At 37.0% G+C, this 27,997-nt stretch overlaps 1 protein-coding gene across 1 annotated transcript; it reads right to left on the bottom strand.

Moving 5' to 3' along the window:
- Positions 1–457: 457 nt before the first annotated feature.
- On the bottom strand, positions 458–27,997 carry Krit1 (KRIT1 ankyrin repeat containing). The gene is made up of 16 exons (XM_051152004.1): positions 27,662–27,997; positions 24,514–24,617; positions 23,676–23,835; positions 21,895–21,987; positions 20,312–20,441; positions 19,523–19,766; positions 19,226–19,341; positions 18,901–19,044; positions 15,007–15,163; positions 14,287–14,394; positions 12,295–12,451; positions 10,950–11,101; positions 7,508–7,674; positions 6,681–6,768; positions 6,020–6,226; positions 458–648 (listed from the first exon to the last, which is right to left on the bottom strand). The coding sequence occupies exons 2-16, from the start codon at positions 24,613–24,615 to the stop codon at positions 514–516; spliced, it is 2,160 nt and encodes a 719-aa protein (XP_051007961.1). The 5' UTR covers positions 24,616–24,617; positions 27,662–27,997; the 3' UTR covers positions 458–513.

Raw genomic sequence — 27,997 nt, 5'->3', positions numbered from 1 at the left:
TACTTGGGATTCTGAAGATAGTTAGGCAATGCCTCACAGAGCACAGTAAATGGTTTAGACAGTATACTGTTTAAGAAAAGGAAGAACCTAAGAAGTGAGAGGGGGGCTGGAGAGGTGGCTCAGAGTTTAAGAGCACTGGCTGCTTTTCCAAAGGTCCTGAGTTCAATTCCCAGGAACCACATAGTGGCTCTTAGCCATCTATACTGAGATCTGGTGGCCTCTTCTGGTGGGCAGGCATACGTGCAGACAGAACATTATATATGTAATAAATAAATTTTAAAAAAAAGTGAGAGGGAATAACTAGTCTGAACTCAGGGAAATGGAAGAACGTAACTGCTTTAAAACAGAAATATATTAGTCAGCCAAGTTTCTAGCTCCTTTAATTAGGAAGGGAATTCCATTTTTTTCTTGGTCTTAAACATTAAATTTATTTAACACTAAAGGTTTCTGGGGAAGTTAATACATTTAGTAATTGAAAAATGAAAAACTATAGTTTATTATTATAAGTCCAAACTAATTATCAGTACTTGCCTGTTTTGTGTGTACTATAAAGCTCATTTTATTTTCCATGCTATGGATTTGAAAACAAGTACCAGCATCTCCCAGCTGCCACGTAAAGCAACAATACTTAAGACTGATGAGTAAAGCCTGCAACAGAATTAGAAACTATTATGCTAAAATAGAGGTAAAAGTAACATTTGGTCAGTCATGGTGGTACATGCCTATAAATCCTAGTACTGGGGAGGTGAAAGATGAAGATCAAAAACTCAGGGCTCTCCTTGGTTAACAGTTAGAGGCCTGCTATGTGAGACCCTGTCTCAAAATGCCTAACAAACACCCTGAACAAGAAATGTAACACTTATCTTCACTTAGTGTTTTTAATTATCATTAAATGTAATTGTTTTGAATATCATTTTTAAAAGTCCCTTTATAGCACCCACACTAACCTTAACATAGCCTGAAGGAGAACCCAGAAGGCAGACTCAAGGGACAATAATGAACAATAATAGTGTTTGTATCAGACTAACAAATATTTTAAATGATGCCCATTCTCAGTGACTTTGAGCATGGTAAGACAAGTTTGTACTTTATGCAGGTTAAAAGTAATTAGTGTATTCAAAACCTTTTTCTAAATATATACATGGTACTTTTAAATTTGAAATTTATACAGTGGGATTGCAGGATGATATCAGCAGTTTCATCCCACTAAAATAAGTACAGTGATGTGTTAATAATTATTGTAGAAATAAGAAAAAAACCATTAGGAATATATTCTCCATAAATTCAATAGAACAGAACTAATGTTAGAGTAAACTCTCTTATGCTTTCCTAAAAATGCTATATCTAAGTAGGCATTTGATATATTTTTTTCCTATTTCTAAATGACATTTTTCTAAATTTCAATTTTGTTGACATGTAGGGCTTGGATTTATGAAGTATGATATAATGTTTCACTCATCACACATCCATCACACACACATACATCACATCACACACACATACATCACACATACATCACACACACATACATCACACATACATCACACACACATACATCGCTAACATGTTAAACTTAGTGTTTTTCTCTGGTAAGTAGACTGAAATTCCCTTCCATTTTGGGATATAATTAATTTTTAATTATTCCTTCTTAGTAATAACTTGCATGTTATTGCCTTAAACATACAAATATATGAAGGATATACATATTCAAAAAAGTGCTTCTACTAGCCTTCAAAACAGATATACTTAGACATACCAGCTTCTTATGAATGGTAATTCTTAGGATGTTAATAAGCTAAACATATGCCAAAAGATAACAGCTGAGGGTTTTGTTTTGAGCCAGGGTCTTACTATGTGGCTTTGCCTAGCCTGGAGTTCGCTATGGAGACTACAAAAACCTCAAACAGGAGAGATCCACCTGCCTCTGCCTCCTGGGATTAGAGGCATGTGCCACCACACTTGGCAGTTTAGGGTATTTTTAAAGTGTGATTCTGTAAAGGAAACAAAGTAGAGTTAATTTACATGAGTGTGTGTTATATATAAAAGAATGACATTTGTTTAACCACCAGCTATTTACATTACTGTTGTAACATATAACTTTATAACATATGCTAATATAGCTTTTTAGTAAGGCATAGACTGGAACCAGTGGAAGTACAGTAATAACTTAAGATCCTTAATCACTTCAAAAAAAAAAGGTTGGGGTTTTTTGTTTGTTTGTTTGCTTGTTTTTTTCGAGAGAGGGTCTCTGTGGAGCCTTTGCTGTCCTGGACTTGCTTTGTAGACCAGGCTGGCCTCGAACTCACAGCAATCCGCCTGCCTCTGCCTCCTGAGTGCTGGAATTAAAGATGTACACCACCACGCCGGCGGCTCAAATTTTTTAAAAACTAAAATAAGATTTCTAATAAAAGTCCAACTGACCCCATACATTGAAATAAAAACCTGCTGCTAGAGGATAACATGCAATGAGGAAGGAATTCTTAAAGACCTCAAACAATATGACCAGCCAGGGTCCACATGGTCTTTTCCTGTGATCAGACTTCTCCAGAAGGAAAAGGCTGCCCTCATTAGGAGGTAAAATGTACAATTGGCAAGAAACTCAGTAAGGAAACTACACCCAGCCACAGTAGTCATAGATGAGAAGGTTACTGGGAACAGCAAAGGAAAGGCACAGTGTGAGGAAGACCGCACAGCTGCGAGCACACATGGGCAGCAGTGATGAAAACCGTGTGTTGTGAGGCATGGTATGAGTATGCAAAGTCAGTTCAGCCTGGCTATAACAGTGCTGTTTACTAAAACTGAAAACAGTGACAAATATAGTTCACCAACTGAAACCCTGAGTCACAACACAGTAGGCTGTATATGAGTAGAACAGACCAATCACGGTCAACACTGGAAACTGCTGAGCTGTATTTTCTCATGGACTGCTTTCACTACTCCAAAGAGAAAGAAGACACAGAAAGTAGATAAGGACATAAAAAAAATCTGCATCCTAGTTTTTCCAGAGAATCAATCTCTGAAGGACAACCTATTTGATGATTAAAAAAATACAATTATCTTAGAGCTTTTCAAAGGGGCCATAAACATATCAGTAGCTTAGGAGCAAAACATGTTTCCTCTCTGGCTCAATCACCTTTTTATATACCTAAGGATAACACTTCCACTTGTATTTTTATCTTTTCAGTTATATTTAAGATTTGTTTTATTTGTGTGTGTGTGTGTGTGTGTGTGTGTGTGTGTGTGTGTGTGTGTGTGTGTGTGTGTGTACAGTTTCCCACAGAGCCTAGGACTTGGAGGTACAGGCAGTTGTGAACTAGTAGCATTCTGGAAACCCAGCTCTAGTCCTTTGCAAGAGCAGCAAGTGCTCTTAACAACTGAGCCACCTCTCTAGCCCTCTACTCAGAAGCTGAATATCTAATTCTGAAAGAAGTATGTCAACTGATAACAGTGCTATAACCCTTTTGCCTGTTTTCTCAATTATTCAACTCCTGCATCAGAATATTATTCAAAATATAGGATGTTATGTTATATTGCTAATTCATCGTTCCATCACTGGAATGCTTTATACAACATTTTATTGTTATTCAAACTTGAAAGACTACCAAAAGCCAAACACTACAGCTCAGAGAAACAGTGTCTCATTCCCAGCATTAGCTTCCAGTTCTACTAGGGGGGATGTAAACAGGCACATAATTAGCATGGGAAAGACATCTTGAAATGGTAAAAATTATTTCCCCTTCATTTCTCTCCTTTTCTTTTCTTTCTGTGTGTAAGTGCTTACTTGTGAATGCACAAGGAGCCCAGAAGTCATTGCTGAGCGGCTTCCTCAGTCCCTTTTCACCTTATCTTTTAAAATAGGGTCTACTCTCACTGAACCTGAAAGCTCTCTAATTAAACTGGATAGCCAATGAGCCCCAAGGATCCGCTTACTTTCACCCACTTGGCACTGGGGTTACAGATTTTAATACAATTAAGCAATGACACAAAAGCAAGAAGCTGTAAGCAATGTCAAGAAATCAAACTCCATGTCAAGTATGAACATCTATGTTATTCTGCCCTATGTTTGTACTTACTCTCTAGATCCTCCCACAGGGAAGTGGCACAATAAAACAACTGTTGCCTATAAGGCCGACCGCAAGTTCACATGGACGATTATTTATAACTAAGTTACTTTAAGAAGAGACTCCAGAGCTGGAGAGATAGCTCAGTGGTTAAGAGTACTCGTTGCTCTTCCGAAGGACCCAGGTTCTATACCCAGCATCCCCATGGCAGTTCACATCACAATGGTCTGTAACCCTAGGTCAGCAGATCTAGCACTCCCTGCTGACCTCCTTGAGCAACAGGCATGCATAAGGTGCACAGACTTACACACAAGTAAAACACCTCTATGTATACACATACTATGAAACTTAAAAGAAGATACTCCATAATAAGACACAAAATGAGAAGAATATAATTTATAAAATGAATAAACCAAAATGTCCTTTGCAAACATGATCTAACCATATCAAATCTTAAGTGAGGCAAGATTTTTACCAGATTACTATCATAAATTAGAAAGATGTCCATCCTGCCTAGATGTGTTGAATATGTTAAAGACAACTGTCAAGCTTACCTTTTATAGTGTAATCACTTTGATTAGAATAAGGAACAACATAGTATAATTTCTGAACTGGACCTGGAGAGATGCCTCATCAGTGAGGAGCACTAACCCTTCTGACAGAGGACCTGGAGAGATGCCTCATCAGTGAGGAGCACTAACCCTTCTGACAGAGGACCTGGAGAGATGCCTCATCAGTGAGGAGCACTAACACTTCTCACAGAGGACCTGAGTTTGATTGCTAGCATTCACACTGGGCAGCTCACAACTGCCTGTAACTCCAGCTCCAGGGTGATGAGACACCTGTAGCCTCTGAGGGTAACAGCACTCACAGCCATACTGCACAACATATGATTATGCTTATGGACGTAAATAAAAATAAAAAGTAAATATAAGAACAAAAACAGTAACAAAAATCTGCCTATAAAAACACTTACTCTGATAAATGGTCCTATTCCCTTCCACACTAAATCTTGTTCTCCCAACAGCTTCTTATAACTAATCTTAATTTTCAAAATAAAGCCCTTTTGTCATACATTCACTTTTCTTTCTTAAGTCTGGAGTCCTCCTACTCCATCTCCTTCTAAATAGGGTCTTACTGTGGATTCTAGGACGGGTTAGCCTCAGAGTCATGACCTGTCTACCATAACCCTACAGTGCTAGGATTATAGATATGTGCCATCGTGTTTGGGGAAGTATTACTTTCCCTCTGTGTAAGAAAAATGAAAGCTGGCGGCAGTTTCTAACTCAGAAGAGGGCCCTCACCAGAACCTGGCCATGCCGGTATCACAATCTCTGGTTTTTAGAATTGTCAGAAACAAGTGCCTGGTATTGTGAGTCACCTAGTCTATGGCAGTTTGTTGTACCAACCTGAGCTAAGACAGATACATAATAAAAAGTCTCTCTTAATTTGACTTTGCAATGATCTGGCTCCTATCTCTAAAGACATCAATGGATTTAAAAAAAAAAACAAATATATAAGGCAGATGTGGTGGCGCATGCCTTCAATCCCAGTACTTGGGAGTCTGAAGCAGTCAACTCTCTGTGAGTTAAAGGCTGGCCTAGTATGCATAGTTAAGTTCCAGGACAGCCAGAGCTACACAGTGAGAACCTGTCTCAAAAATCAAAAACAAAATTTGCATTTAGAAATATATATGCGATCTGTATTTATGTAGATAGCTTATACCAACATTATATAAAGGTCAACACCCTTATCACAAAAATATAACACACAAATACATGATTCTACCCAAAATACTCTTTATTCTATTGTATGGACAAAAAGCATTACAAATGCAGAAATGTATTCCAATGAATGTATATGCTGCGTATGCACGCCATTTCTACAGTCCTCGTGAAGGATGGCATTGCTACTCTAGATAATGCGATATGACTACTTAAAAACAGCGTCAGAGGTACCTTAGTTTCCAGGTTGAGGAGATGAAGTCCTTTTATATTCACTGCCACATATACAGGGATGACTTTATGATTGCTTGGGCTTGCCTTTGTAAATATCTGTCCTGTGAAAAAGGCTGCTCCATATGTAGGAATTTCCCAGCAGTTCTGTAGAAACATGCGCTGCAGGTGATGCATTTCCTTACTGACACCCTCACTCATACTAAGATTCTGAAAACAAAAGTAGAGTAAAAACAGATGTGTCCTTTTATAATGAAAATAGGTAAACTAGCAATTTCTAAAATCAATGTCTCCAAATAAAAATAAAATTATGGTATATTATCCCAAGTGTACTTTTTTCTCTTGTGGCCTTTATACTAAAAAAAAAAAAAAAAGCTGAGATCCACAAGTGTTGTCTATTCTAATAGAATTTAAGTGCTTTCTGGGCAAGAACAATACATTATTTCAGTTTTAACTGGACTTATCACAGTATGCAGCATGTAGAAAGTACTAAATAAAAGATTCTATTTCTAGAAATAAATACATCTTGCTATTTTCAGTGCTTACTAGGTATTATGAACTAGAAAATTCATTTTAATTCTAGAATTGAGAATGCAATGTTTAAGACATGATGACATTAACACAAACAGCCTACAGTGTTTCCCACTTCTGTGGAGCAGCTCACCTTGTACTCATGGAGGATTCGGTTTACCCAGTGAGGCGCCTTACTCTTCAGTTTAGTGATAGGTACGATGGATTTCAGATTTTCTTCACTGGAAGTACACATACCAACATGCTTAAATAAGTCATCTTTAGTAGCTAAACTACAGTAGTCCTTTGTCACAAATGGCATTAAGTAATGGAAATTTTAATCTGAACATGATGTTTTAACACAAAGTGCCCCGCAATCTTAGTATTACCAGTTTAGGGAATGTTTCCTTCAATAAGCAGAAATATTTTCAAAAACTGAAACATAACAGTAAAAACAACAAAACAAAACACTTTAGATGTGCTAAAATTTATGATTTCTTTCAAGGATTAAATATAAAAAACTTTTTATGGTGAGATTCTTCAATATCTGACTCACAAATTTTTTTATTAAGTCAAAGTTTTAGCAAACTTATTTAAACACAAAAAGTAAAGAAACATAAAGAAAAACTATAAAGGTAAATTATAGCAAGTACAACAAATATAAGTAAAACTTAAAAATGCTTTACTAGCCAAAAAACAAGTTATGCTTTGTAGTAGGTATTTTTTTTTTATTCAATGTTTTGTATTATTTAATTCTAAACCCATGTGTAAATAGTCTTGTCTGTTTTGAGACAGGGTCTTACTATGCAGCTCAGACCAGTCGGATTCATGATCCTTTTTCTGGTCTTAGTCTCTTTGGTTATGAGAGGACACCACTGTGCCTGCTAGCAATGCATAAATACTTGGCAGTAATATTAAAACCGTGTTGGTTAAAGAGAATCTTGAGCATATCATAAACCATGCACCGTATCAAATACTTACTTTAAGAAACCTTGTTTATGTTTCTTACTCTCATAATTCCCATAAACTATTTGCAACAGCAGACTTGCCAGTGTTATCAGTTTGGCATCAGGAGCTGTATAAAAGCCCTTCAGTAAATTGTATCTGGCTTCATCAAAGAGAATAAGAATAGCTAGTGGGTCTTCAATCTTAAAAGCAAAAAATATAATTTGGTTATTATGCTACAATTTACCTTAAAAACTATAAAACCTTTTCTTATCCAACATAATAAACTATAGCTATATAACTATGTATATATGTATATACATACATACACTGTTACTACTCTAGAGCAGGGGTTAGCAAGCTTGGTTTCTAATGATCATACAATAATATTTTAAATCATATAATTTATGAGCCACATAATTTCTATTGTAAATACTTTTATATAGATATGGAAATGTGAATTCCATACCTTTTCACAATATGAAATGTTTTTAAACTACTGATGTTCTACAAAAACTCCTCAGCCTGCAGGCTGCGTGAGAACAGGCAGCAGGCAGGGTGTGGCCATAGGTAGTATGTAATTTGCTGTTTATAGTACAAGCTTATCTAAGTCTTTAAATTCATAAAACATTTTTCCATTATTTATGCTTCATAAAATATAGTAGTGAACCTCCAAGAGAAAATATGTCAACTCCTAGAAGGACAAATGAAATTGAAATAAGCTTTTTTTAAGGCAAACACTTTTTAACTTTACACTTTCGAACATATTAAAGGAAGGGTATAATTTTTTTCCTTTAAACAACTTATCTAGTAGGATTAATAAATATTGACAATGCTAGTCTATATATTTCTACTCAGAAATAATTAACGATTATATCCTCTGAGTATTTGTAAATACAAGTCACAACACCAAGTCTTTATGGTAGAATTATTCTGGTAAACAAAAAACCCATTTTCTTAGGTTATAATACTCTACTTATGTAAACAGAGTTCTCTGTGGAAGAATGATCACAGCAAGGTCATTCAAATGTAAAAGACACCAGCAGGAGCCAAATACAAAGCATGAGCATTGAATAGACCCTGTAGGTGAGAAGTTACAAACAATTTCTGAAACAACTGGGGGAAAAATGTAAATTTGGACATCAGATATTATTATGGAAACTTAATTTCCAGTTAAGAGGCCTTTATAGCATGTATATATCCACTGTATTTTCTTGTTCCCTCATTCACTCAACATTTAAGTTGTTTCCAACTTTAAATTGAGTAATATGCACTGAACAATGACATTGTCTGAGTTCTTGTTTTCAATTCTTTCAAGCATATACCAACAAGTAAAATTACTTCTCCTATGGAAAATTGATACACACCCACTCAGTCTATGTGTGTATGTTCGTGAGTGTGGACATGAGTGTGAGGTCAGAAAGCAACCTCAAGTGTTGATCTTTGTCTTCTCCCTTGTTTGCGATATGGTCTCTAGTTGTGGTCAGTGCATACATCAGGCTAGCTGGCCTGCGAACATACAGGTATGTGTGTCTTTGTCTCCCATCATGTCACAGGAGGGCTGGGATCGCAGATATGCACTACTGTGCCTGTCTTTTTCATGGGATTTTAAAAACTGAACAGCTTTCCTATGTAGTTAGAACGTTTTATATTCTTGAATAAGTGTACACAGCTATCTCAGTGTCACCTATAGAAGCTACTCTTTCTTTATCAGATAGATTTAGCACCCTTGTCAATAAATCAAAGAGACACAGATGTATTGGTTTGTTTCTGGACTTCTATTTCTAATCTTTTGGTCTATATATGTTCATATTTATGCTTATACCATCATGTTTTCATTACTGCAGCTGTGCACTAGGGTTTGAAGTCGTGAAATAGGAATACTCCCACTTTATTCTTTCTTCATGACTGTGCTATTTGCATATACATATTTCCATTTACATCACCCAAATTGTAGATCCCTCTGCTGCAGTCGTCAGTTCCACATCGAATATCTTTGCTGTTGAACATGGGATGGGCACTTTTCCAAAGCAGTTTTTTAGGTCTTACTAACTTGTCAGCATTGTTTTATATTTTCTTTAAATTTTTCATCATATTTGTTTATTATGCGTGTATTTGAAAATCAGAGGACCATATTTAAGAGTCAAGTCTCTCTTTATACTGTATAGGTCCTGGATATTGAACTCAAGATATCAGGCTTGGCAGCAAGCACTGACACTCACTGTGCCATCTTGCCAGCATGTACTTTCAATGTATAAATCTTGAACTTATGTTAAATTTATTTCTGGATATTTCATTCTTTTAGACATTCAGTAATTAATCTCTTAATTTTCTTCTTCTTATGTGTGTGTGTGTGTGTGTGTGTGTGTGTGTGTGTGTGTGTGTGTGTGTGCGCCTGCCAATGGAGGCCAGAGTTCAACCTCAGGTGTCATTCCTCAGGAAGTGTCTACCTTGTGTTTTGAGACAGGGTCTTTCACTAGGCCCTGGGGATTCCTGGTTAAGCTAGGCTAGCTGGCCAGTTAGTCCTAGGGATGCACATGTTTCTCCTCCCCAGAGTTGGGATTATAAGCATGTTCTACCATGTCTAGCTTGCTTTGTAAGCACTAGGGACTGAACTCAGATGCAAGCTCAACCTACAGAACTACCTTCTCAGACCCTCTGGGTATTTTTAATTTTTGTTGGCATAGAGAACATAAATAATTTTTGTGTGTTGAGTTTGTACCCTATAACTTTTCCAAAGTAATTTACTAACTAGTTTGAGTGGTTTTCCCATGGTTTTTTAAAAAGAATTTCCTATATATAAGATCATATCACTCACAGTTTCTTTTGCCTTTCTAAGGTAGAAGTCTGGTTTTTTCTTGTCTAACTGCTCTGTGTAGAATTTCCCCAGTACTCCTAATTTGCAGTGTTGAAAGTGGGTATCCTACCTTGTTCCTGATCATAGGAGGGATACTCCAGTCTCACAAAAAGGGTGCTGCTGAACTTCCTCCAATGTATTTTCTGCATCAACTGAGATAACCATCCTAACCACCAACTAATGGAATTCTAACACATGTTCAGTAATCAAGAGTTTATAGTGTTTGTTGTATTTCATAAATATTTTTTTTTTTATCTAATTCACAGTATATTTATCTGAGCAGGTCAAAATTACCTTTGGTTTATAACATAAAGTTAATATAACAGACTAAAAATGTTATATTTCTGTATAAACCATCTCTCTTTAGTATGGCTTACTCATTTCTTTTTTCAAAAGGAAAAATGTATTTGTTTAGGTAATGGAAGTAAAAGGAAAAACACAGGAACCAGAAGTTTGTATGTAGCCCAACTGCAATTCGCCCCTAGGACATGACACAGATTCAACTGGAACAGAAAGTAAATACTTCTAGTACAGGAACAACAGAATTCCTAGCTCTGCCACCTACAATGGGATCCTATAGATTCTGTGCATTCTATAACTAAATAAGACTTCTAAGCAAACCTTTTTCTCAACTTCTAAAGGAAGTCCCACATCTCTTCTTAGAAAAAGCTGTGGTGTTTCTCTTTGTGGATCCAAATTAGTCAATTCAGCAAGTATTTCAGGCCAGTCACGAACTTGTTGCAAGGGTTTATGATACGGCTTGAACTGAAGGCCTGAAAAAGAGCTTTACTATTATAAATGATACTGTAAAAACAAATCCATTACATCAATGCATAGAAAACTTACATTAAATTATATGCACTCAAGTATTAAATAGACTGTTTATAGAGCTAAATTTAAATCAATGTTTAGCAGTTATTATTACCCAAGTTGTGGATAAGTGCCTGTTTTTAAGAACGTATTTAAAAGACTATTTCTTGGGATCCAGGAACCTGCAGCACTTGGGAGGTGAACATGGGAAGACTGCAAGTTCATGATTATCCTCAGACAAATAGCAAGTGTGAGGCCAACCTGAGTTACATAAAATCCTTTCTCAAAAAACAAAACAAAAATAAAGAACTGGAGAGATGTCTCAGTGGTTAAGAGCACTGGATGCTCTCCTAGAGGGCCCAGGTTCAATTCCCAGCAAACACATGGTAGCTCAAAACCATCTATAATTTCAGTTCTAGGGGATTCAACAAACTCTCAGGCCTCTGCAGGGACCAGGCACATCCATTGTGCACAGAAATACATGCAGGCAGAATACACCTAACATAATAAAATAATTTTTTTTTTTTTTTAATACAAAATCTTTCTTGGACTTGGGATGTGAATCAGCAGTATAGCACATGCTTGTTAGTACCTTGTTGGAGACATAGGGCTAGAAAAAAAATATGGATAATTTTGCAGATAATTCTTAACAGCAAATGTATTACTGTACATTAAACTCTTAATTATACTATAGTTTACTTAACTATGAATAACTAGTATGATTTGGTACTAAACATACATTCAAAGATAAGCACCACCCAATTAATTAAGTTCCTTAAGTATTTACAGTAAATTTGGAAGGATAAATATACATTGACATTAAGTTGATTTTAAATAAAAAGGTTTGACAGAAAATATAAAGAAATAGTTCTCTTTGAGAGAAACGCTGAAAATAAAGGCATGTTGTATGAAGTCTACACTTAATAGCATTTAAACTAACTTGGTTGCCAGAGAGAAAATGCCCAGTGTTTACTACTTTCAAAATGTGTTGAATGAAGCAGAGGAGGAAGCCCTGCCCATTTAAGCAGTTTGAACACTAATATAAAATGTAATTAAAAGTCAACAATAATGCTCTACTCAAGTTTGCTAATACACTTTCAAAAAGGAGCAATGAAGTTTAAATTATGAAACATTTCCCTCTCCCAAGTTTCCTTACTAAGGTTTTCTGAGCAGATCCAAATGGTGAAGTACTGCTGAGCTTCTTGAGAGAGGCGCATCCCCTCCATGATCTGCTGCGCTGTGGTGTTATTACCGTGCTTCAGCTCAACCGAGCGATACGACCCGTCCATCCTGTATATGCGGACTTTTTCATACTAGGAAAAATTATGGAAAGTCATATTAGCTGTTTAAAAGATTATAGATCATGAGGCTGAAGAGATGGTTCAACAGTCAAGAGCACTTGCTATTCTTGCAGAGAACTGGAGTTTAGTTCCCCCTACACATACTTTGCGAGGTTCACAACCACTTGCAATTCCAGGTTTGGGGGAATCACTAAAAATAATTACATACCACAATGCAAAAAGACACTTTATGTCCAACCTCATACTCTTTATGGTTTAGATTTCTTTTGGGGGGGGGGGTTGCAAGGGTTCAGGAGGGTTTCTCTGTGTAGACCTGGCTGTCCTGGACTCCCTTTGTAGACAAGGCTGGCCTGAACTCAGAGATCTACCAGCCTGTCCTCCCTGACTGCTGGTACCATGCGGGCTTGGTATAGATTTTTTAATGTGGGAACTATGAAAAACTTGCTTCAAATAAAAACATGTTGACAATATTTTAAAAACCATTACTTCTATTATTTGCACTTTCTGAAGTTTTTTTTTCCCTGAATATTCCATGGCCAAATTAGGAAAATATTTTTATTGTTTGTTAAATATTGACTATCAAATTCTTATAGCGGGGTGTGGTGGCACACACCCATAATCCCAGCACTCAGGTAATATGCAATGTATATATAACAGGAAATAGAAACTTGGAATTAAAAAACCTCATGAGTCACAAATCATACTGAAGAAATATGTACTTGCAATAACTTATGCTAAGACATTAATAATGGAAAACTTTAAAAGTGCAAGTCATGAAACTGGATTTTGAGCTAGTCTTCTTCCTCAAGTTCACAAAACCCCAATAGCAATAGGATTATTAATAGATGTGTAGTGCTAAAGGGGGCAGCTGATCTCCCAAATAACTTGTAAGCCAGCTCATTTTGGATTTAAGGTACTCAATATATTTCATTACATTCACAATATAAAAGTTAGGACAGAAAGTGTTATCTACCTGTATCACAGAAACTGAGTGGTGGTGAAGGATATTGAATTAGCTAAATACAAAAGCAGGAAAGGGCTAGGAATATGGTTCAGTGAAAAGAGCACCTGCTGTGAAAGCAAGGCCTAATTTAAATGCCCACCGCCCACATGAAAGTAGGGAACGGCTGTGGTGTCAGTAATCTCAGTGTGGGTTACACAGAGCAGCGAAGAGAGGATCCCAGAAGCTAGACAAAATGGTGAGCTTTAGGCTCAGTGAGAGACTCTGGCTCAAAAAATAAGGGGACAAGTGATAAAAAAGGACTTCTAACATCATCTGGTCTCCACACATGCATGAACAACTTCACACATGCATGCATGCATGCACAGACAGACAGACACGCACATGCACACACCAACTACCTCTTTCACAAAGCTAGGAAATCATCTACTTCACTTTTCTGAGGAGGAAAATGAGTTTCTTATACACTAACTTGTTGAAAATTATTAGTGAATGGTGCACAACGCTGCTGTTTACAAATACAAATATTGCTCAGGGAGAAAATACACATCAACAAGCAGAACTATTTATGACAAACACATTCAGTACAATCTTACACAACTTAATGCTATGGTTGGTTAAAGACAGAACCAAATAACAGCATCACATAAATCACACATATGCCACATAGCCTGGATGTTTAGGCGTAAATACTATGAGTGTTATACAAATACACTTCATGCTTGCACAATGCCAAAAACATCTAATGATGTATTTTTAATTACATCTGCCATATGAGATTATACTAGAAGTTAATTTTTTTTAGTAAAAAGGATGAACTTAGGGTCTGCTGCAAACGAGTGATTTAAATATGACATCTTGCTCTAACTGCTTGCATAACTCTTACTGGTTTGTTAATGGCTTCTTTCAACAACCTTGCAGCTTCTTCCCAGTTATTTTGTTTGTTTTCCTCGCAAATATTTAATGGAGATCTTCCTTGTTGGTCTGTTATGTGCTACAATGGAGGAAGGGATGAACAAAAAGACATTACAAATGCATGGTGTTCTGAAAGGATGTTATTCAATTAAAATTTTATAAAAATACTCTGGTCAAGGATTAAGGAAATATTAACCATACTTAAATATACTATATTTAGCAAAACTAGAAAAGTTAAAAGACTCAGGCACCAATTAATTTATATCTTTTAAAAGAAAGGTTTCCACAGTTTTCTTTTTCTTTTTACCAAATACTTGTTATTACAAATTCTAGAAAATGGACAAATGGTTTTCTTTCTTCAAGACATTTGGGGGAAATAAAATGTAGAATGAGTTTTATATATATTCTGAAGATGGATGTATACAATGACTATATAGAACAATACAAATATACTAAATGCTATGAACTGCATGTTTAAGTGGTTAAAATAATACATATTATGTGAACCGTACTTTATCATACTAAGAACAATTCAAAATTTATGATAAAAAGCATAGTTAATAGACATATATTACTCTATAGTAAATTTATTTTATTAAAATTTATTTTTTAGTTAATCTGTTACGTATACAATTAAACATTTTACATCACTACTTATTAGTTGCTGAATATAAAAACAAAAATAACTTACTCTGTCAATGTCTGGGTGAGTTAGGAGGATCTGTACTATTTCAGCATGTCCACCTCCAGCAGCAAAATGAAGAGGTGAGCTAAGCTGGCCATTTAAAAGGTTTGGATTGCACTTTCCTTTCTCCAATAATATGCGGGTGGCTTCAACTTTTCCATACCTATAAAAAAATAAAATTTACTTTTAAAAGTCCCATCTGAACTGTTTATTATTGTTTTTCTTTTTTCCTCTTTCTTTCTTCTTTTTTTTTTTTTTTTGAGACAGGGTTTTTCTGTGTAGCTTTAGCTGTCCTGGACTTGCTTTGTAGACCAGGCTGGCCTTGAACTCACAGTGATTCACCTGCCCTGCCTCCTGAGTGCTGGGATTACAGGCATGTGCCACCACACCCAGCCTTTGAACTGTTTAAAAACTCAAATTTTATAAGATATCTGAAGGAAATCTAGAGAACAAGAGATTAAAGTATGAAGATACTGACCTAAGGGTCTGGAACACTTAGGAATTTGTTTGCTTTGTTTTTTGAGATAGGTTCTGTCTGTGTAGCCCTGACTGTCCTGGAACTTACTATGTAGACCAGGCTGGCCTTGGGCACACACAGATCCTCCTGAATGCTGGGATTATAGGCGTGTGTCACCATGGCTCAATGCTTGTGTTACCATAGCTCAATTCAACTGTTTCAATTTCTGATCAACTAAGAGAAATATAGTCTCTGTCTCTCTCTAGGGAAATATAGTCTTAAAAGAAGAGAAAACAGATGGCATAATCACCTCATACAACAGCACAAAAGTAGGCAATTAGGAGACGTAATTTTTAGTTCATAATTGGGTCAGAAGGTGTAGCTAACTCACTGGTAAATATATGTATCAAGAACCCAGGATCCAGTTCCCAGCACCAGGGAAAACAACGAAACAAATAACAACACAAAAGCAACTTAAAACCAGATATGAAGTCATTTTAAAAAAGGCTTACACTGAATAAGTTACATGTTTTAAGTAAACAGCTTACGATAACAATCAGTAGAAGTGAACGGACACTTCAGTATTTTTTTAAAAACTATTTTATTTCACATGTATGGGTGCTATGCCTGCATATATGTCTGTGCATCACTTGCATGCAGTGCCCTTGGACCTCCTAAAGCTGTAATTACAGATGGTTGTCAGTTACCATGTGAGGACGGTGACTGGAACCCAGCCAGTGCTCTTTATCACTCTCTGGCTCCCTGGCAGTTCAAAATAGTATACTCTTTAAAAGTTATTAGAAAAGAGAGAAGATACAACTCTAGTCTAAGACAGTTTTTAAAACTATTTTGAAAAAAAAAAACCAATTTGAATTGGAATTTAAGTAGGACAGAATTGAAAAGGTGAAGAAAATAAAACTTTTCGGTTTGGGGAAAAGGAGTAAGCAATACAAGGCCTCGGGGAGTATGAAGCGCATGCCAGGTACAGGGAGCCATGCTTAAAGCTGGTCTGAAGAGAAGAGGGGAGGGGTCTGCGGTTTGGAAATAAGGGGTAGTAAGGGAGGAGGGGAGAGACATTTGGGTTTTGCTGTAGTACATTTGGAGGAAAAGAGCATATTAAAAGTGATTCAATTTGCCTCCAACTTTTCCTTTCTTCCCCCTCATACACTCTATGGTTTTATCATACTCTGAATTGGCCACTGAGCTATCTTCCCACTCCAGGTATATTTTACTAATCAAAGCCAATATTTACTCAGTACTTACTATATGCTGTGGGAAAGATTAAGCTTTTTCACAGGTGGAAGCAGTCTTGGCGGGCTTTACCCTTGGGGCACCCCATGAATACCTTGTGACAGACTGAGTGGAGCCATCCAGGGCCTGGAATTCAGAAAGCAGACCTGGGAACCCCAACTGGGCTATTGTTTTTTTAATTGACCCTCAAGGAGAGAAGGAGACTGCCCTTCCCATGTGACTCAGGCAGGTGAGGAGGAGAGAACAACAGGTTCAGCCCGGGCTTGGGTGCCAGGTGAGCAGACAGGCTGGACCAGCACGTGAGCCAGAGAGACACCTAAGGACCCGTCCCGTGGAACAGATACCGAAAGGTTCACTCTTTTGTCCCTTTAACCTTTTTTCCTTCTTGTGTAAGCTAGTTGGGTTCTATAATAAAGTTTAATTGTTAAAAAACAGAGCCAACAATATGCTCTCAATTACTTCATTGGCATTTTCTATTTTTATCTTAGAAAAAATATCACTTTAAACTCCGTCTGGTAAATACATAATCAGGCTATTAGGACATTAACAAGGATCATACTTAAGGAACCAACCACTGCTACTGAAACCTTGGTACATCTAAGAACACATTAAATGTCACACTGTACTTTCGTTTTTATATAATAGGTAGCTCAAAGTTTTACTTCTCTTTTAATAAAGAAGAAAATAGCCCCTGCTGTAAAATCGAAAGACCAGTCAAATATATAAATTTGGGATTCCTAAATTAAAGGTCACTAATGTTATTTCCAATTCTGTAGTGTATTTTGAGGATTGACGTGTATTCTACACCTTATTTTAGCTCTAAGTATGGGTTCTACTACCAGTAATTATTAGTTATGTGAGAGAAACTCTACTAGACCAGTTAAAGATGACTTAGGGTAGCTTGTTCTGAATATAAATATAACATTCCCCATAATGGAAAGTGTAAGAACACATTTAAGCTTGTTGGTTTTTCCCCTGCTGCTGGGGACAAAGCCTCAGATGTCATGCCCATTGACCAGTGTGCTGCCACTCAACTATAGTCCCCATCATGAACACATTTCTAGATTAAAAAAGAAAAAGAATGTAGAGAAACAGAAAAAGCATATATATTAAACATAACCATTAAACTACTTGATACAAATATTAGAATCAGAGAATTAAAAAATTGAATTGGAAAGAACGCTAGAATGGTCTGATTACTTAGTATTTACTACCTTTTGCCCTATGGAGATTGAACCCAGGACTTTGGACATACTTGGCTAGTCTTCTACCAAGCTATTGCTCAACCCTAATTACCATAATTTACTTATAAATTAAGTAAACTGACACAGAGGTGAAGTTCTTTGCTCAGTGTGACATTACTAAGATACTGCAGACATTCAGTAGTAAATAACGTAGTATATTGAAAAAAGTTAAGATCACTTAAAACAATACATTAAAAGCAATCAATCGTCTCATAAAAATAGAATGTCTTTTTGGGACAATAATCTATACTAGTTCATTACTGCTAAAAAATAAGAACTCAGTTCAGCTAAGTAGAATTATGATGATGGCGATGATGATGATGGTGATGATGATGGTGATGGCGATGATGGTGATGATGATGATGGTGATGGCGATGATGATGATGATGATGATGATGATGATGATGATGACGACGTGAGAAGAGTATGAGTGGCAAGAGGTATACTGGACAATGAACAGAAAGCACTAACCCCTGTTCTCTTCCAACCCTTACATCTGATAAAAACAGAAGGTAGTGATTCTAAGATCTTTGAAGAAGGATGCAGCAGGCTTCCTGATACCACAGATTCTGAAAGCTCTAAGTGAAAACTTTCCAACACGATACAAGGTCAAATCCCATGTGCTTAACAAATGCCAGTTTTATAGTAAGACTAAACTAGTGTAATACAAAACAACAGTATCAGCAAGGGCAATATGGAACCTCACGGTTTGCACTGACATTTACTAATCATTGGCCATCTTACTGTATGGCTAGCAGTGGCTAAGGAGACTGGCAATGCTTTTACTCATGGTAGATGCGGCAATTATGCACAGTAATAAGACCAGAGCAGAACGCTCAGAAGACAAACATGGCATAGATGCTGTCTGGAATGAGGACGGTTTTCTGATAAGAAACAGTAACAGTATAATTATGAATTCAATTTTCCTAAAAAGAATAATCTATTTACCAGCAAGCGTAATGAATGGGTGCCCAGTGGTCATTATCTAGTTGGTTGACTGAAAATCCTTTACTGAGAAGATGGCTTAGTAACTCTGAATCTCCTTCACAGGCATTCCGATGCAAAGGAAAATCATCAACCCATTGTCGTTCTCTAATCATAAAAAGAAATTAAGAAAGCATTAACACTGTTGGAATTTATATTACTTCAAAGCAAAGATGAGAACCACCTATCACTGTGCAGCTACAGGCTGGTGATCAGACTGCTTACTGCTGCCTGTACACATTTTAACATCAAGTTATGAAAGACAATTAGAGTAAAAGCAAAACAGTACTTGTCTTCCATGACACTGCTCATGCTTCGCTGCCATTTTTCCTGTTTGGGAATTTGGATTTTTGAGTAGTCTGGTGCTCCTAGACCAAAGTATGGATTTATTACCACTTTATCTACCTAAAAAAGAAAAAAATAATAAAATAAAAATTCCTTAAACACCTCAGCACTTCACTTTCATATATATAATAAAAGTATTGGTATTATTTTAATGTTTAAAATAACAACAATGCTTCTTTGTTAGGACAAACATTATATTTAAAATGTCTTCTGAAATCAGAGTCAAAAATTCTTCTCTTACCCGATTTGTATACTGAAGATCTGATCCAAACAAAGGGTTGTAAATGCAGGTGTCTGCTTTCTCTAGGGCTAACATCTTACTCTTTATTTCCAGTGCACTATAGCCCATGTGCAGTGAGTTTTCTATCTGACCAGAGTCAGCAGCATATGCAGGGTTTATCACATTTGTCTTTATCCGCTCCAGGGGTGAAGGCCGGAATAAAGCTGGAATAAAGTGAGACTGTGCATGACGTTCATCTAGCCACCTGCAAAAGTAGGAAAGAGGCAGAAGCGCATGCTTAACAGGGAAGATGGAAAAGACAGGCTACTACACAACTCTAGCATGTGACACCCTCCCATATTATACTCAGCTTTAAAATATTTTTAGTATTAAGTACTTAACAAAAGCTTTGTCAATAGACATAGCAATTATTCTAAAATGTCTATGCCATCATGATCATAAAAGGTTCTTAAAAAGAAAGAAGGACTTCTATAATTGGACTTCCTGGGATGTGGTATTACACAAAAGAAGGCAGACGACGGCTTGTTCACTGACAAGAGTAACTACTATGCCCACTTTTATAACACAAAAATCTTGATCCTGAAAACTAGGAAGTACTTATTATTTTTGAAAGATAAATTATTGTGCTATATGTAGACAAGGCAGTCTTAGTTGGGGAATTTTTCATCCTTATAACTGAAAAACTGACCAGTTTTTAATGTAATAGGTTTTCATTAATTTTTTCCAGGTATATACCTCATCCTAATTTCAACTATAATTGATTAAAAATATTCTCAATGCATTTCTTACTTATCCAAGGCTATTAACATTCTTGCTGTAAGTGTTGCAAAGTGAGTACTGGATTCACTACAAACTCTCATGATATCTTGTAAGCAGTAAAAAATTGGGCATCCGGGAGTATATGCATATTTAGAATTATCTGAAAAACAAAATGAAGAAATTATTCTGTTACATAAAAGTTAAGAAATATGCTTTCTTCATATAGAGTATGCTCTAAAAATTGTGAGATGTTACTAATTGTTTTGTATTAAAGTGACAACCAGCTCGGTGACTTGTCTACTTAGATAAATACAGCAATTTTAATCTTAAATTTGATTTAGTGTGATTAGGTGAGGGAACAACTTTGGGGAGGTGGTTCCTATCTTCTACCTTGTTGATACAACATGTGTCTTGTCTTCTGCTTTGTGCATCTGGAACAGCTGGTCCACGGTTTTTGGTTCATTTATTCTACTGTCTCCATCTCCCAACTCACAGGAGAAGTGCTGGGATCCCAGGCTTTTTGGCTGTTTTATGCAGGTTCCAGGAACTGAACTGAGGTCATAAGGGTTGTATGGAAAGCACTCTTAATCACTAAGCCAGTCCTCTGGTCCCAGTGTTTATAATCTTTACAATCTCTTTCCCAATACTGGTGTAAAATCTATTACGGTTTCCAATATCATCTAAAATGCTAGACTCTGAAAACTTAAGAACACTTAGAAAGATGACTCTTGTAAGCTAGAGATGGCTAACAAAACAATGCAAATATATGAAGCAGCAGGCTGACGGATCTTACCTGAGGATAACGCTATAGTTTGTAACTTCATATCAAATACATCAATGAATTCTTGGATCGGCACTTTCTCTATTTACATACAGTGAAATATTAAAGATTCACCCCAAGTCTCAAAACTAATTAGCTGGAGGATCTGTACTAAAACTCAAATTGCTTTCTATTATTCCGGGATTTCAAAAGCTCAATTTAAAATTTTATATTAGATCCATGTTCTGTAAATGTTATCAATAATATTACTGGGCAGAATATTTTAGAACTGCAATCAACATTTTCTTGGCCTCATTCTAAGTTCTATCTATTTCTAGCCTATTAATGCGCTATCCTTTGAAAAACTGCTTTATGACCACTTTATGCGTATGAGTGTTTTGCCTACAAGTCTGTCTATCCACCATGCGCATGTGTGGTACCTTCAGAGGCCAGAAGACTATTGGATCCCTTGAATTTGGAGTTACAGATGGCTGTGGCCTCCTGTTTGGGTGATGGGAATTGAACCTGGGTCCTTTGGAAGCACAGTCAGAGTTCTTAACTGCTAAAAACCATTCATCTCTCTTGCTTCCTAACCTGAAATCTTTTAATTTAATTATTCCTTCTCTCATCAGAACTCCATCTTAAAAGTAGAAATGAAAACATTATGAATTAGCCAAGGAGCTTGTATATTACCTTGAAACTAAAATACTTCTAACATTTTTCTTCTGTTAACTTAAAAACATGTATAACAAGTATTACAGTAGTAACTATAAATGTAAAGTTCTAAGTGCTTTAGCAAACTTCCAATTTATATTCAAAATACCTCAAAATCTGTAAGATAAATTTAGATTACCTTTGACAACTGATGGAACAATGAACAGTGCTGCTTCCCTGCCTGTCTTCTCTCCATCCAGAGGGAACTTCTTCATTAGTACCACTCGTTTTCCTAATAATTAAAAGAAAAAGAGCAAAAATGAAAATAAGAGAATGTTTTGCTTGCTTTTTGTTTTGTTGAGATAGGGTCTGTCATTGTAGTCCTGGCCTCAATTCCCCATGTAGCCCAGGCTAGCCTTTAACTCATGATCCTACTGCCTTTGCCTCCCAAGTGTCGAGATTACAGATGCAAACCATCATCCTTGGCTAAAGATAATAGACATTTAAAGCTTATAAATTACCTTCAGGATTAGAAAACAAGTTTTTAGGGGATGGAAATATCCCTCATTCTTATAACATTTGTCTAATAGGAACAAGGGGCTGAGTTTGAGCTTTAGCATCACAAAAATACATAAAATTTAAAAATTAATGATGAAAAATACACACAAAAAAGATCAAAGAAAATAAAGATTTTACTAAAGGAATTTAAATATATAAAAAGCCAGCTATATTATATGTACTAATAAAAACTAGTAATTCTGATGGTCGGGCAGATGGCTTGGTGGGTAAAGTATTTGTGGCACAAATGTGAGAAACTGAGTTCAAATCCTCAGAAGCCATGTAAATCTGGGCACAAGGATGTGTGCCGATAATCCTGGTGCCAGACAGCAATATGGGAGATATAGGCAGGAGAACTCAGAAGCTTGAGGGCCAACTAGTCGTGTGTATGCAGGTGCTAGCAATAAAGGCAAGTAGACGGCAAGGACAGGCGCTCAGGTGGGCCTCTCACCTCCACACATAAGCTATACATGGTACAAGCCTGACCTGCACTCGCAATACAAATGAGCGTATGTATAACATAGGGTTTCTCTGTGTTGCCCTGGCCATCCTGGAACTCACTCCATAGACTAAGTTGTCCTCAAACTCACAGAGATTCTCCTGCTCCTGCCTCCCGAGTGCTGGAATTATAAGTGTGCTCCACCAGTGCCCAGCCAAAGTAAACATGTTTATAGTACTTTCAGTTTGGTTTTTTAAAAACGGATCTTCTTCCTAAGACCAAAATGAGAAGAACTACTACCTTGATAACTTAAAGACTTTTTAGATAATTAATCTGTGAATATTGTTTCCCTTTAGCCATAGAGAGAGGCTTATGGTTGGTTTTTTTTGTTTGACAGAAATAAAAATAGTAGCTCAAGGATAATTATCTAGAAACTATATTGCTAGCAAAAGTAATTTGTAGTCTTTCCATTATATAAATTCCTGACATTGCATCTCCTGAAATGTTCTTGTTCTATAAAAATTAGTTATCATGGGGTGGAATGGTGAACATGACAATGTACATAATATATACTGGAAAATTCTATAATTGAATCTCTTTTGTACAGTTAACACTTGCTAACAAAATTATACTAAAGCATCTTCTTGAAGGATCTGGGTTTAACAAATTCCTGAGGTTTTCCTACTTTTTCAAGTAGAAATGAAGATAGAAAGAAATTAATTTTAAAGTATTTTTAAAAATAACTTTTTTTTTCTGGGCCAGGCACAGCAGCATCTTTAATCCCAGTACTTAGGAGACATATCTCTGCAAGTTCAAGGCCACCCTGGTTTACATAACAAATTCTAGGCCAGCTAGGATTACACAGTGAGACTCGGTCTCAAAACAAAATAAAGCAAAAGAATTTGTTAACTCCAAAAAAATTTTTTTTCATTTTAAGTATTGAAAACAAACTGTTAGGTATAGGGAGAAAGAAAGTTTCCTACCTTTGATCCCTTGGTTTGCAGGAGAAATTGGTTTGGTAGTTTCTACAACATAATCCAATATGCCTTGTGCTACTTCACTGTTGCCTTGAAGTTTAGTTTCCAGCAAAACTTTCTTTCTCTTTTTTTTCTGTCCTTCAATGGGAACTTCATGTAATAAAATCTTAGATGAGAAAAATGACATTAATGCAGAGTTTAAAATCCACTTGCCCTAGTCTATTACTATAATCTGAAAGTGTTTCTCAATCTTAGGTGCAATCTATGAAGCTTTAAATTAATACCAATACTAGGCTCCTCTCTGGATCCATTAGGTCAGAATGCATGGGGTGGGGATGGGCTTTTAGTACTAGTAGTTTCCCAAGTCAACATACAGTGCAAACAAGACTGGGAAACGGCTTCAGACAATGTTACAATAGCAATTTAAGCAACATGTAGAAATTAGGCTGAGTAAATTAATTTTTTTCATTAAGTTTTTAAACTTTGAGTTATTCCATAAGTTATACAAAGACCTAAGTAAACAAACTTGCCTCTTGCTGGCCAAGTCCACCCTGCATGGCTTTATGCAGTGCTGGGAGTCAAACGCACACATCTATGCCAGCTAAGCGCACTATCAACCAGTTCACATCTCAGCCCCCAACAACTTTCTAATCCCATAACCTACACATGTAAATGAATACCAAATTACGCAAAGGCACACAGTAGAAACATGCACTTGGGTAGAGATCTAGACTAACTAGCTCACTAATAATAATCACAGCATATGCTCGTAATGCTTTACATGTAAATGGTAGCACAGAATGACATTCAATGGTGTTAATCACGTGTTATGAAATTTTCTCACTTCATAGGACTTGGCTCTATATTCCCGAGAGTTGAGACTGGCAGTGTTCTTTGGGCGGATAACTGCAACATATGCATCTTCAATGTTCTCTGGATTTCCCATTGCTTTATAAAATAAACGAAAAGTTCCTTGGAAGAGTAAATGACATAACTGGTAGCAAGGTTAAAAAAAAAAAAAAAGGCATTACATTCTGCTCCAGTAACATTTATTTTCTAATATTCACTTTGAAAACAATTATAAAATGTTGATTTATATATCTTACAATATATAATACCTGTAAGTCACACCAGAGGTGACTTTAATTTTATCTGAAGAATCAAGTATCCGTCTTTGGGGCTTAAAAATATATAATTATAAAATATATTATAAAGTAAATAATGACTTGAAAAAGTGGTTCAGAATTATGTACTGTTATTTTTCACAAAGCATACAAATAAACATTTGGAGGCTAGAAGTAGCTGGCTGCTTTAGACTTACTGACATCTATAACTTTCAGCACAAAGTATCTGATTTAGACATTTGGATGACCTAACCTAGGTCTTATAGCTTCTCTGGAGATGCCCACCATAGATCTGAACCACTTGGTCAGTTGACAAAAGAAATCTTTTCATTTCTGTTATCAGTTCCCTAGACAAAACAAAGTTTTTCTTCTAAATATATTCACTGTATGTAGTCCTCCCCTATCCCCTAAAACTATGCTTAAGTCTCCACTGGGCAGTTTTGGAAAAAGTAATTGGGTTTCAGCTGTGTAACTGACTGCTGAATGCTCTCTTTGATTCGTGCTATTACTTCTTCACAGCTATACTAAAAAGCTTCTCTTGGATTGAATATCTATCCTTTTTGGCTTTGAAAAGTTCCCTTGGTTATATGCCAATAAATTTCTAAAAGAACATCAAGCAAAGAGTTTCTTTTCTAGTCACATTGACATGGACTTTCTTCAATTTTTAAAAAGGCCCATTAGGCATTAAATAGGTCTTTTCAACTCCCAGGAGAAAAAAAAGAACACTTTCAGGATAGAGTTCAAAATGTTACTTGAGAGGATACACATTCATTCTGCTTTCTCAGATGCACCATAAGTCATTTTCCTAAAATTTATGGATGTCTTATTTTTTAGAACTTCATTAAAATAAAATTCTTTAAAAATCCAGGTTCAATAAAATTTAGTCTAAAAGGTTAACAGATCTTATTTAACAAACATTAGTCTTAATTAAATTTTTTTAATTACAGAAGTTTTTAATCACTAAAAGCATTTCTTTTAATTAATTAATTAGCTTTACATTGGGATTTCAGCTTTCCCCTTCTCCTTCCCTCTCACCTCCCTCCAGCATCCTCCCATCATTTCTTTCCCCTCAGAAAAGGGAAGACCTCCATGGATATCAACCAGCCTTGATACATCAAGCTGCAGTAAGACTAAGAACATCTTCTCTTACTGAGGGGAGACAAGGCAGCCCAGCTAGGGAAAAAGGATCCAAACGCAGGCAACAGAGTCGGAGACGGCCCAAAATGAAAGGCACTTCATTTAAGAAACTTGAGTGAAACATTAGGATAAAGACATTTCATTTTCTTTAAAGTTTTGAGAGCAGATTCATTCCATCGTTCATGAAAAAGTTTTCAGTTCATCAATTTTAATAAGATCATCCTAAAACCCCACTACACGCAAAAGAGCTCCTTACAGAATGTGAAAGAGCTTTTCTCAAAAATTTCCGTTTAGCAATTACTTTTCATCTCAGATTAACATTGGCTAAAATATAATAAGCTATAAACACACACACACACACACACACACACAGAGAGAGAGAGAGAGAGAGAGAAGGAAGAAAGAGGTCTTAGAGAGGCCTTAAAGCCTACAAACCTCTTAAAAAGATATGTATTGCAGACACTACAAAATACATGGCAATTATAGAAAACAATGCTTTCTATAAAGCACCTATAGGAGAAGTTAAGTAGTTAGCTTTCTAGACAGAATTTAAAGTAAACTAATTCTTGTCTCAATCAATTCATGACAAGAAAACATCTATTAACAAAATTTCATTTGTTAATACTCATCATAGATTTTAAATCATTCACTATTAACTTATCTCCTAAATAGTCTTGGGTTTTTTGTTTGTTTGTTTTTCAAGACACGGTTTCTCTGTGTAGCCTTGGCTGTCCTGGACTCACTTTGTAGACCAGGCTGGCCTCGAACTCACAGTGATCTGCCTGCCTCGGCCTCCCAAGTGCTGGGATTAAAGGCGTGCGCCACCACGCCCAGCACACATAGTCTCAAAATTGATTTTCAAGTACTTGCACTGGAGCATTTAAAATAACCTCCCAGTGACATAAAAGGAAACAAAGGCTGAAGCCAGGAAAAGAACAAAAGCTACCAGCCATGAAAGTAAGGCTGGTGCAGCAGAAACAACAAACGGATAGGAAGAGAGAACTAGCTAAGTCAAAAGAAATAAAGGCATTGCTAATATGTTTGTTGTGTGGCTCGCTGCACTGGAGAGAACGCGCAGGCACGAGTGCTGTGCTGCTTAAATAACGAGGACGTACGTAAGTGGAGATGGTTCATACCTGGGCTCTTTTTAGAAATAGTGGGACCCTTGATTATTATTACGATTGCGAAAGGAGAAGCATACAATTGTCGTTCAGTGTCCACAACAGGGGTCACATTCCTTTATGGATAGCAGCTGATCTGCTTGCAAACGAACGGTAAAGACACATTAAGTTCTCTAAGAGAGTGGAGGCAGGAATGGAGCCGAAATGTCGAGGGTAGGCCAGCTACGCAAACAGCGAGGGGCGAGGACAGCAAAGAAAGCAAGCCCAAACCCGTAAAGTCACAACTCGGAAAGAAGGGAGGAAGGAGCTACGATCGATAAGCTGTCAATGTAATGTCCGGACAACGACAACACTCCTGCCTGAAAAGTTTTCCCCTGCCACCACCCACCAATGTCCCACTATCTGGGGAGAAAAAAAAAAATGCACGCTGCTCTGCTCCAAGGGTTCCCACCGAAAAGACAGCGTGACCTCTCAGCAACGGCTTGTAAGAAAATTAACACTCGTGCCCGCAGAGCCTGGACGGAGAGGCTCGGCGCCCCACCCGTTTTCTCTAGCCGGAGTCTGGATCTTGCCTCTCCTTGTTTCCGCGAAGGAAATCGAGAAGACTCACCCGGGCGGGAGGCCGATCTTCTTTCCGGCCGCTACATCCAAGACACGGGGTGGGGCAGCAACCGGTGGACCGGGGAGCAGTCACCGTTTTCTCATCCCTTCTGCCTTTCCGCGAGGCCCAGGGACCCAACCCAACTTCCTGTAACAGGAAGCCCCTCGGTCCTCACCAGAAGCCGCCTGCCTCCAAGAGTTCGGTTCTCTGGGCACCTGTCCCCCACTGTCCTTCCCTTTCCGCAGCTCCAGGCACCCTTCAGCCTCCCCAACAAACTCGGGGCTGCCAAGGCCTCAGCTCGCTTTTCCGCCGCTACCGGCTCCGGGAAATAACTTCCGGGGTCAC

Source organism: Acomys russatus, chromosome 10 (genome assembly GCF_903995435.1).
Source record: "Acomys russatus chromosome 10, mAcoRus1.1, whole genome shotgun sequence".
Taxonomy (NCBI): domain Eukaryota; kingdom Metazoa; phylum Chordata; class Mammalia; order Rodentia; family Muridae; genus Acomys; species Acomys russatus.
Note: the sequence above shows the minus strand (reverse complement) of the source record. Positions and strands in the feature narration are given on the sequence as shown.

Excerpts from the sequence above, each read along its gene's own strand:
- Krit1 (XM_051152004.1), bottom strand. The coding sequence starts at position 24,615 with ATGGGAAATCCAGAGAACATTGAAGATGCATATGTTGCAGTTATCCGC. Across the intron at positions 15,164-18,900 it reads CCCATTCATTACGCTTGCTG|GTATGGAAAAGTTGAAGCCA; the intron begins GTAAATAGATTA and ends ATTTTTTTATAG. Across the intron at positions 12,452-14,286 it reads AAGAAGCCATTAACAAACCA|TATGAAAAAGTCCGCATATA; the intron begins GTAAGAGTTATG and ends AATTTTTCCTAG.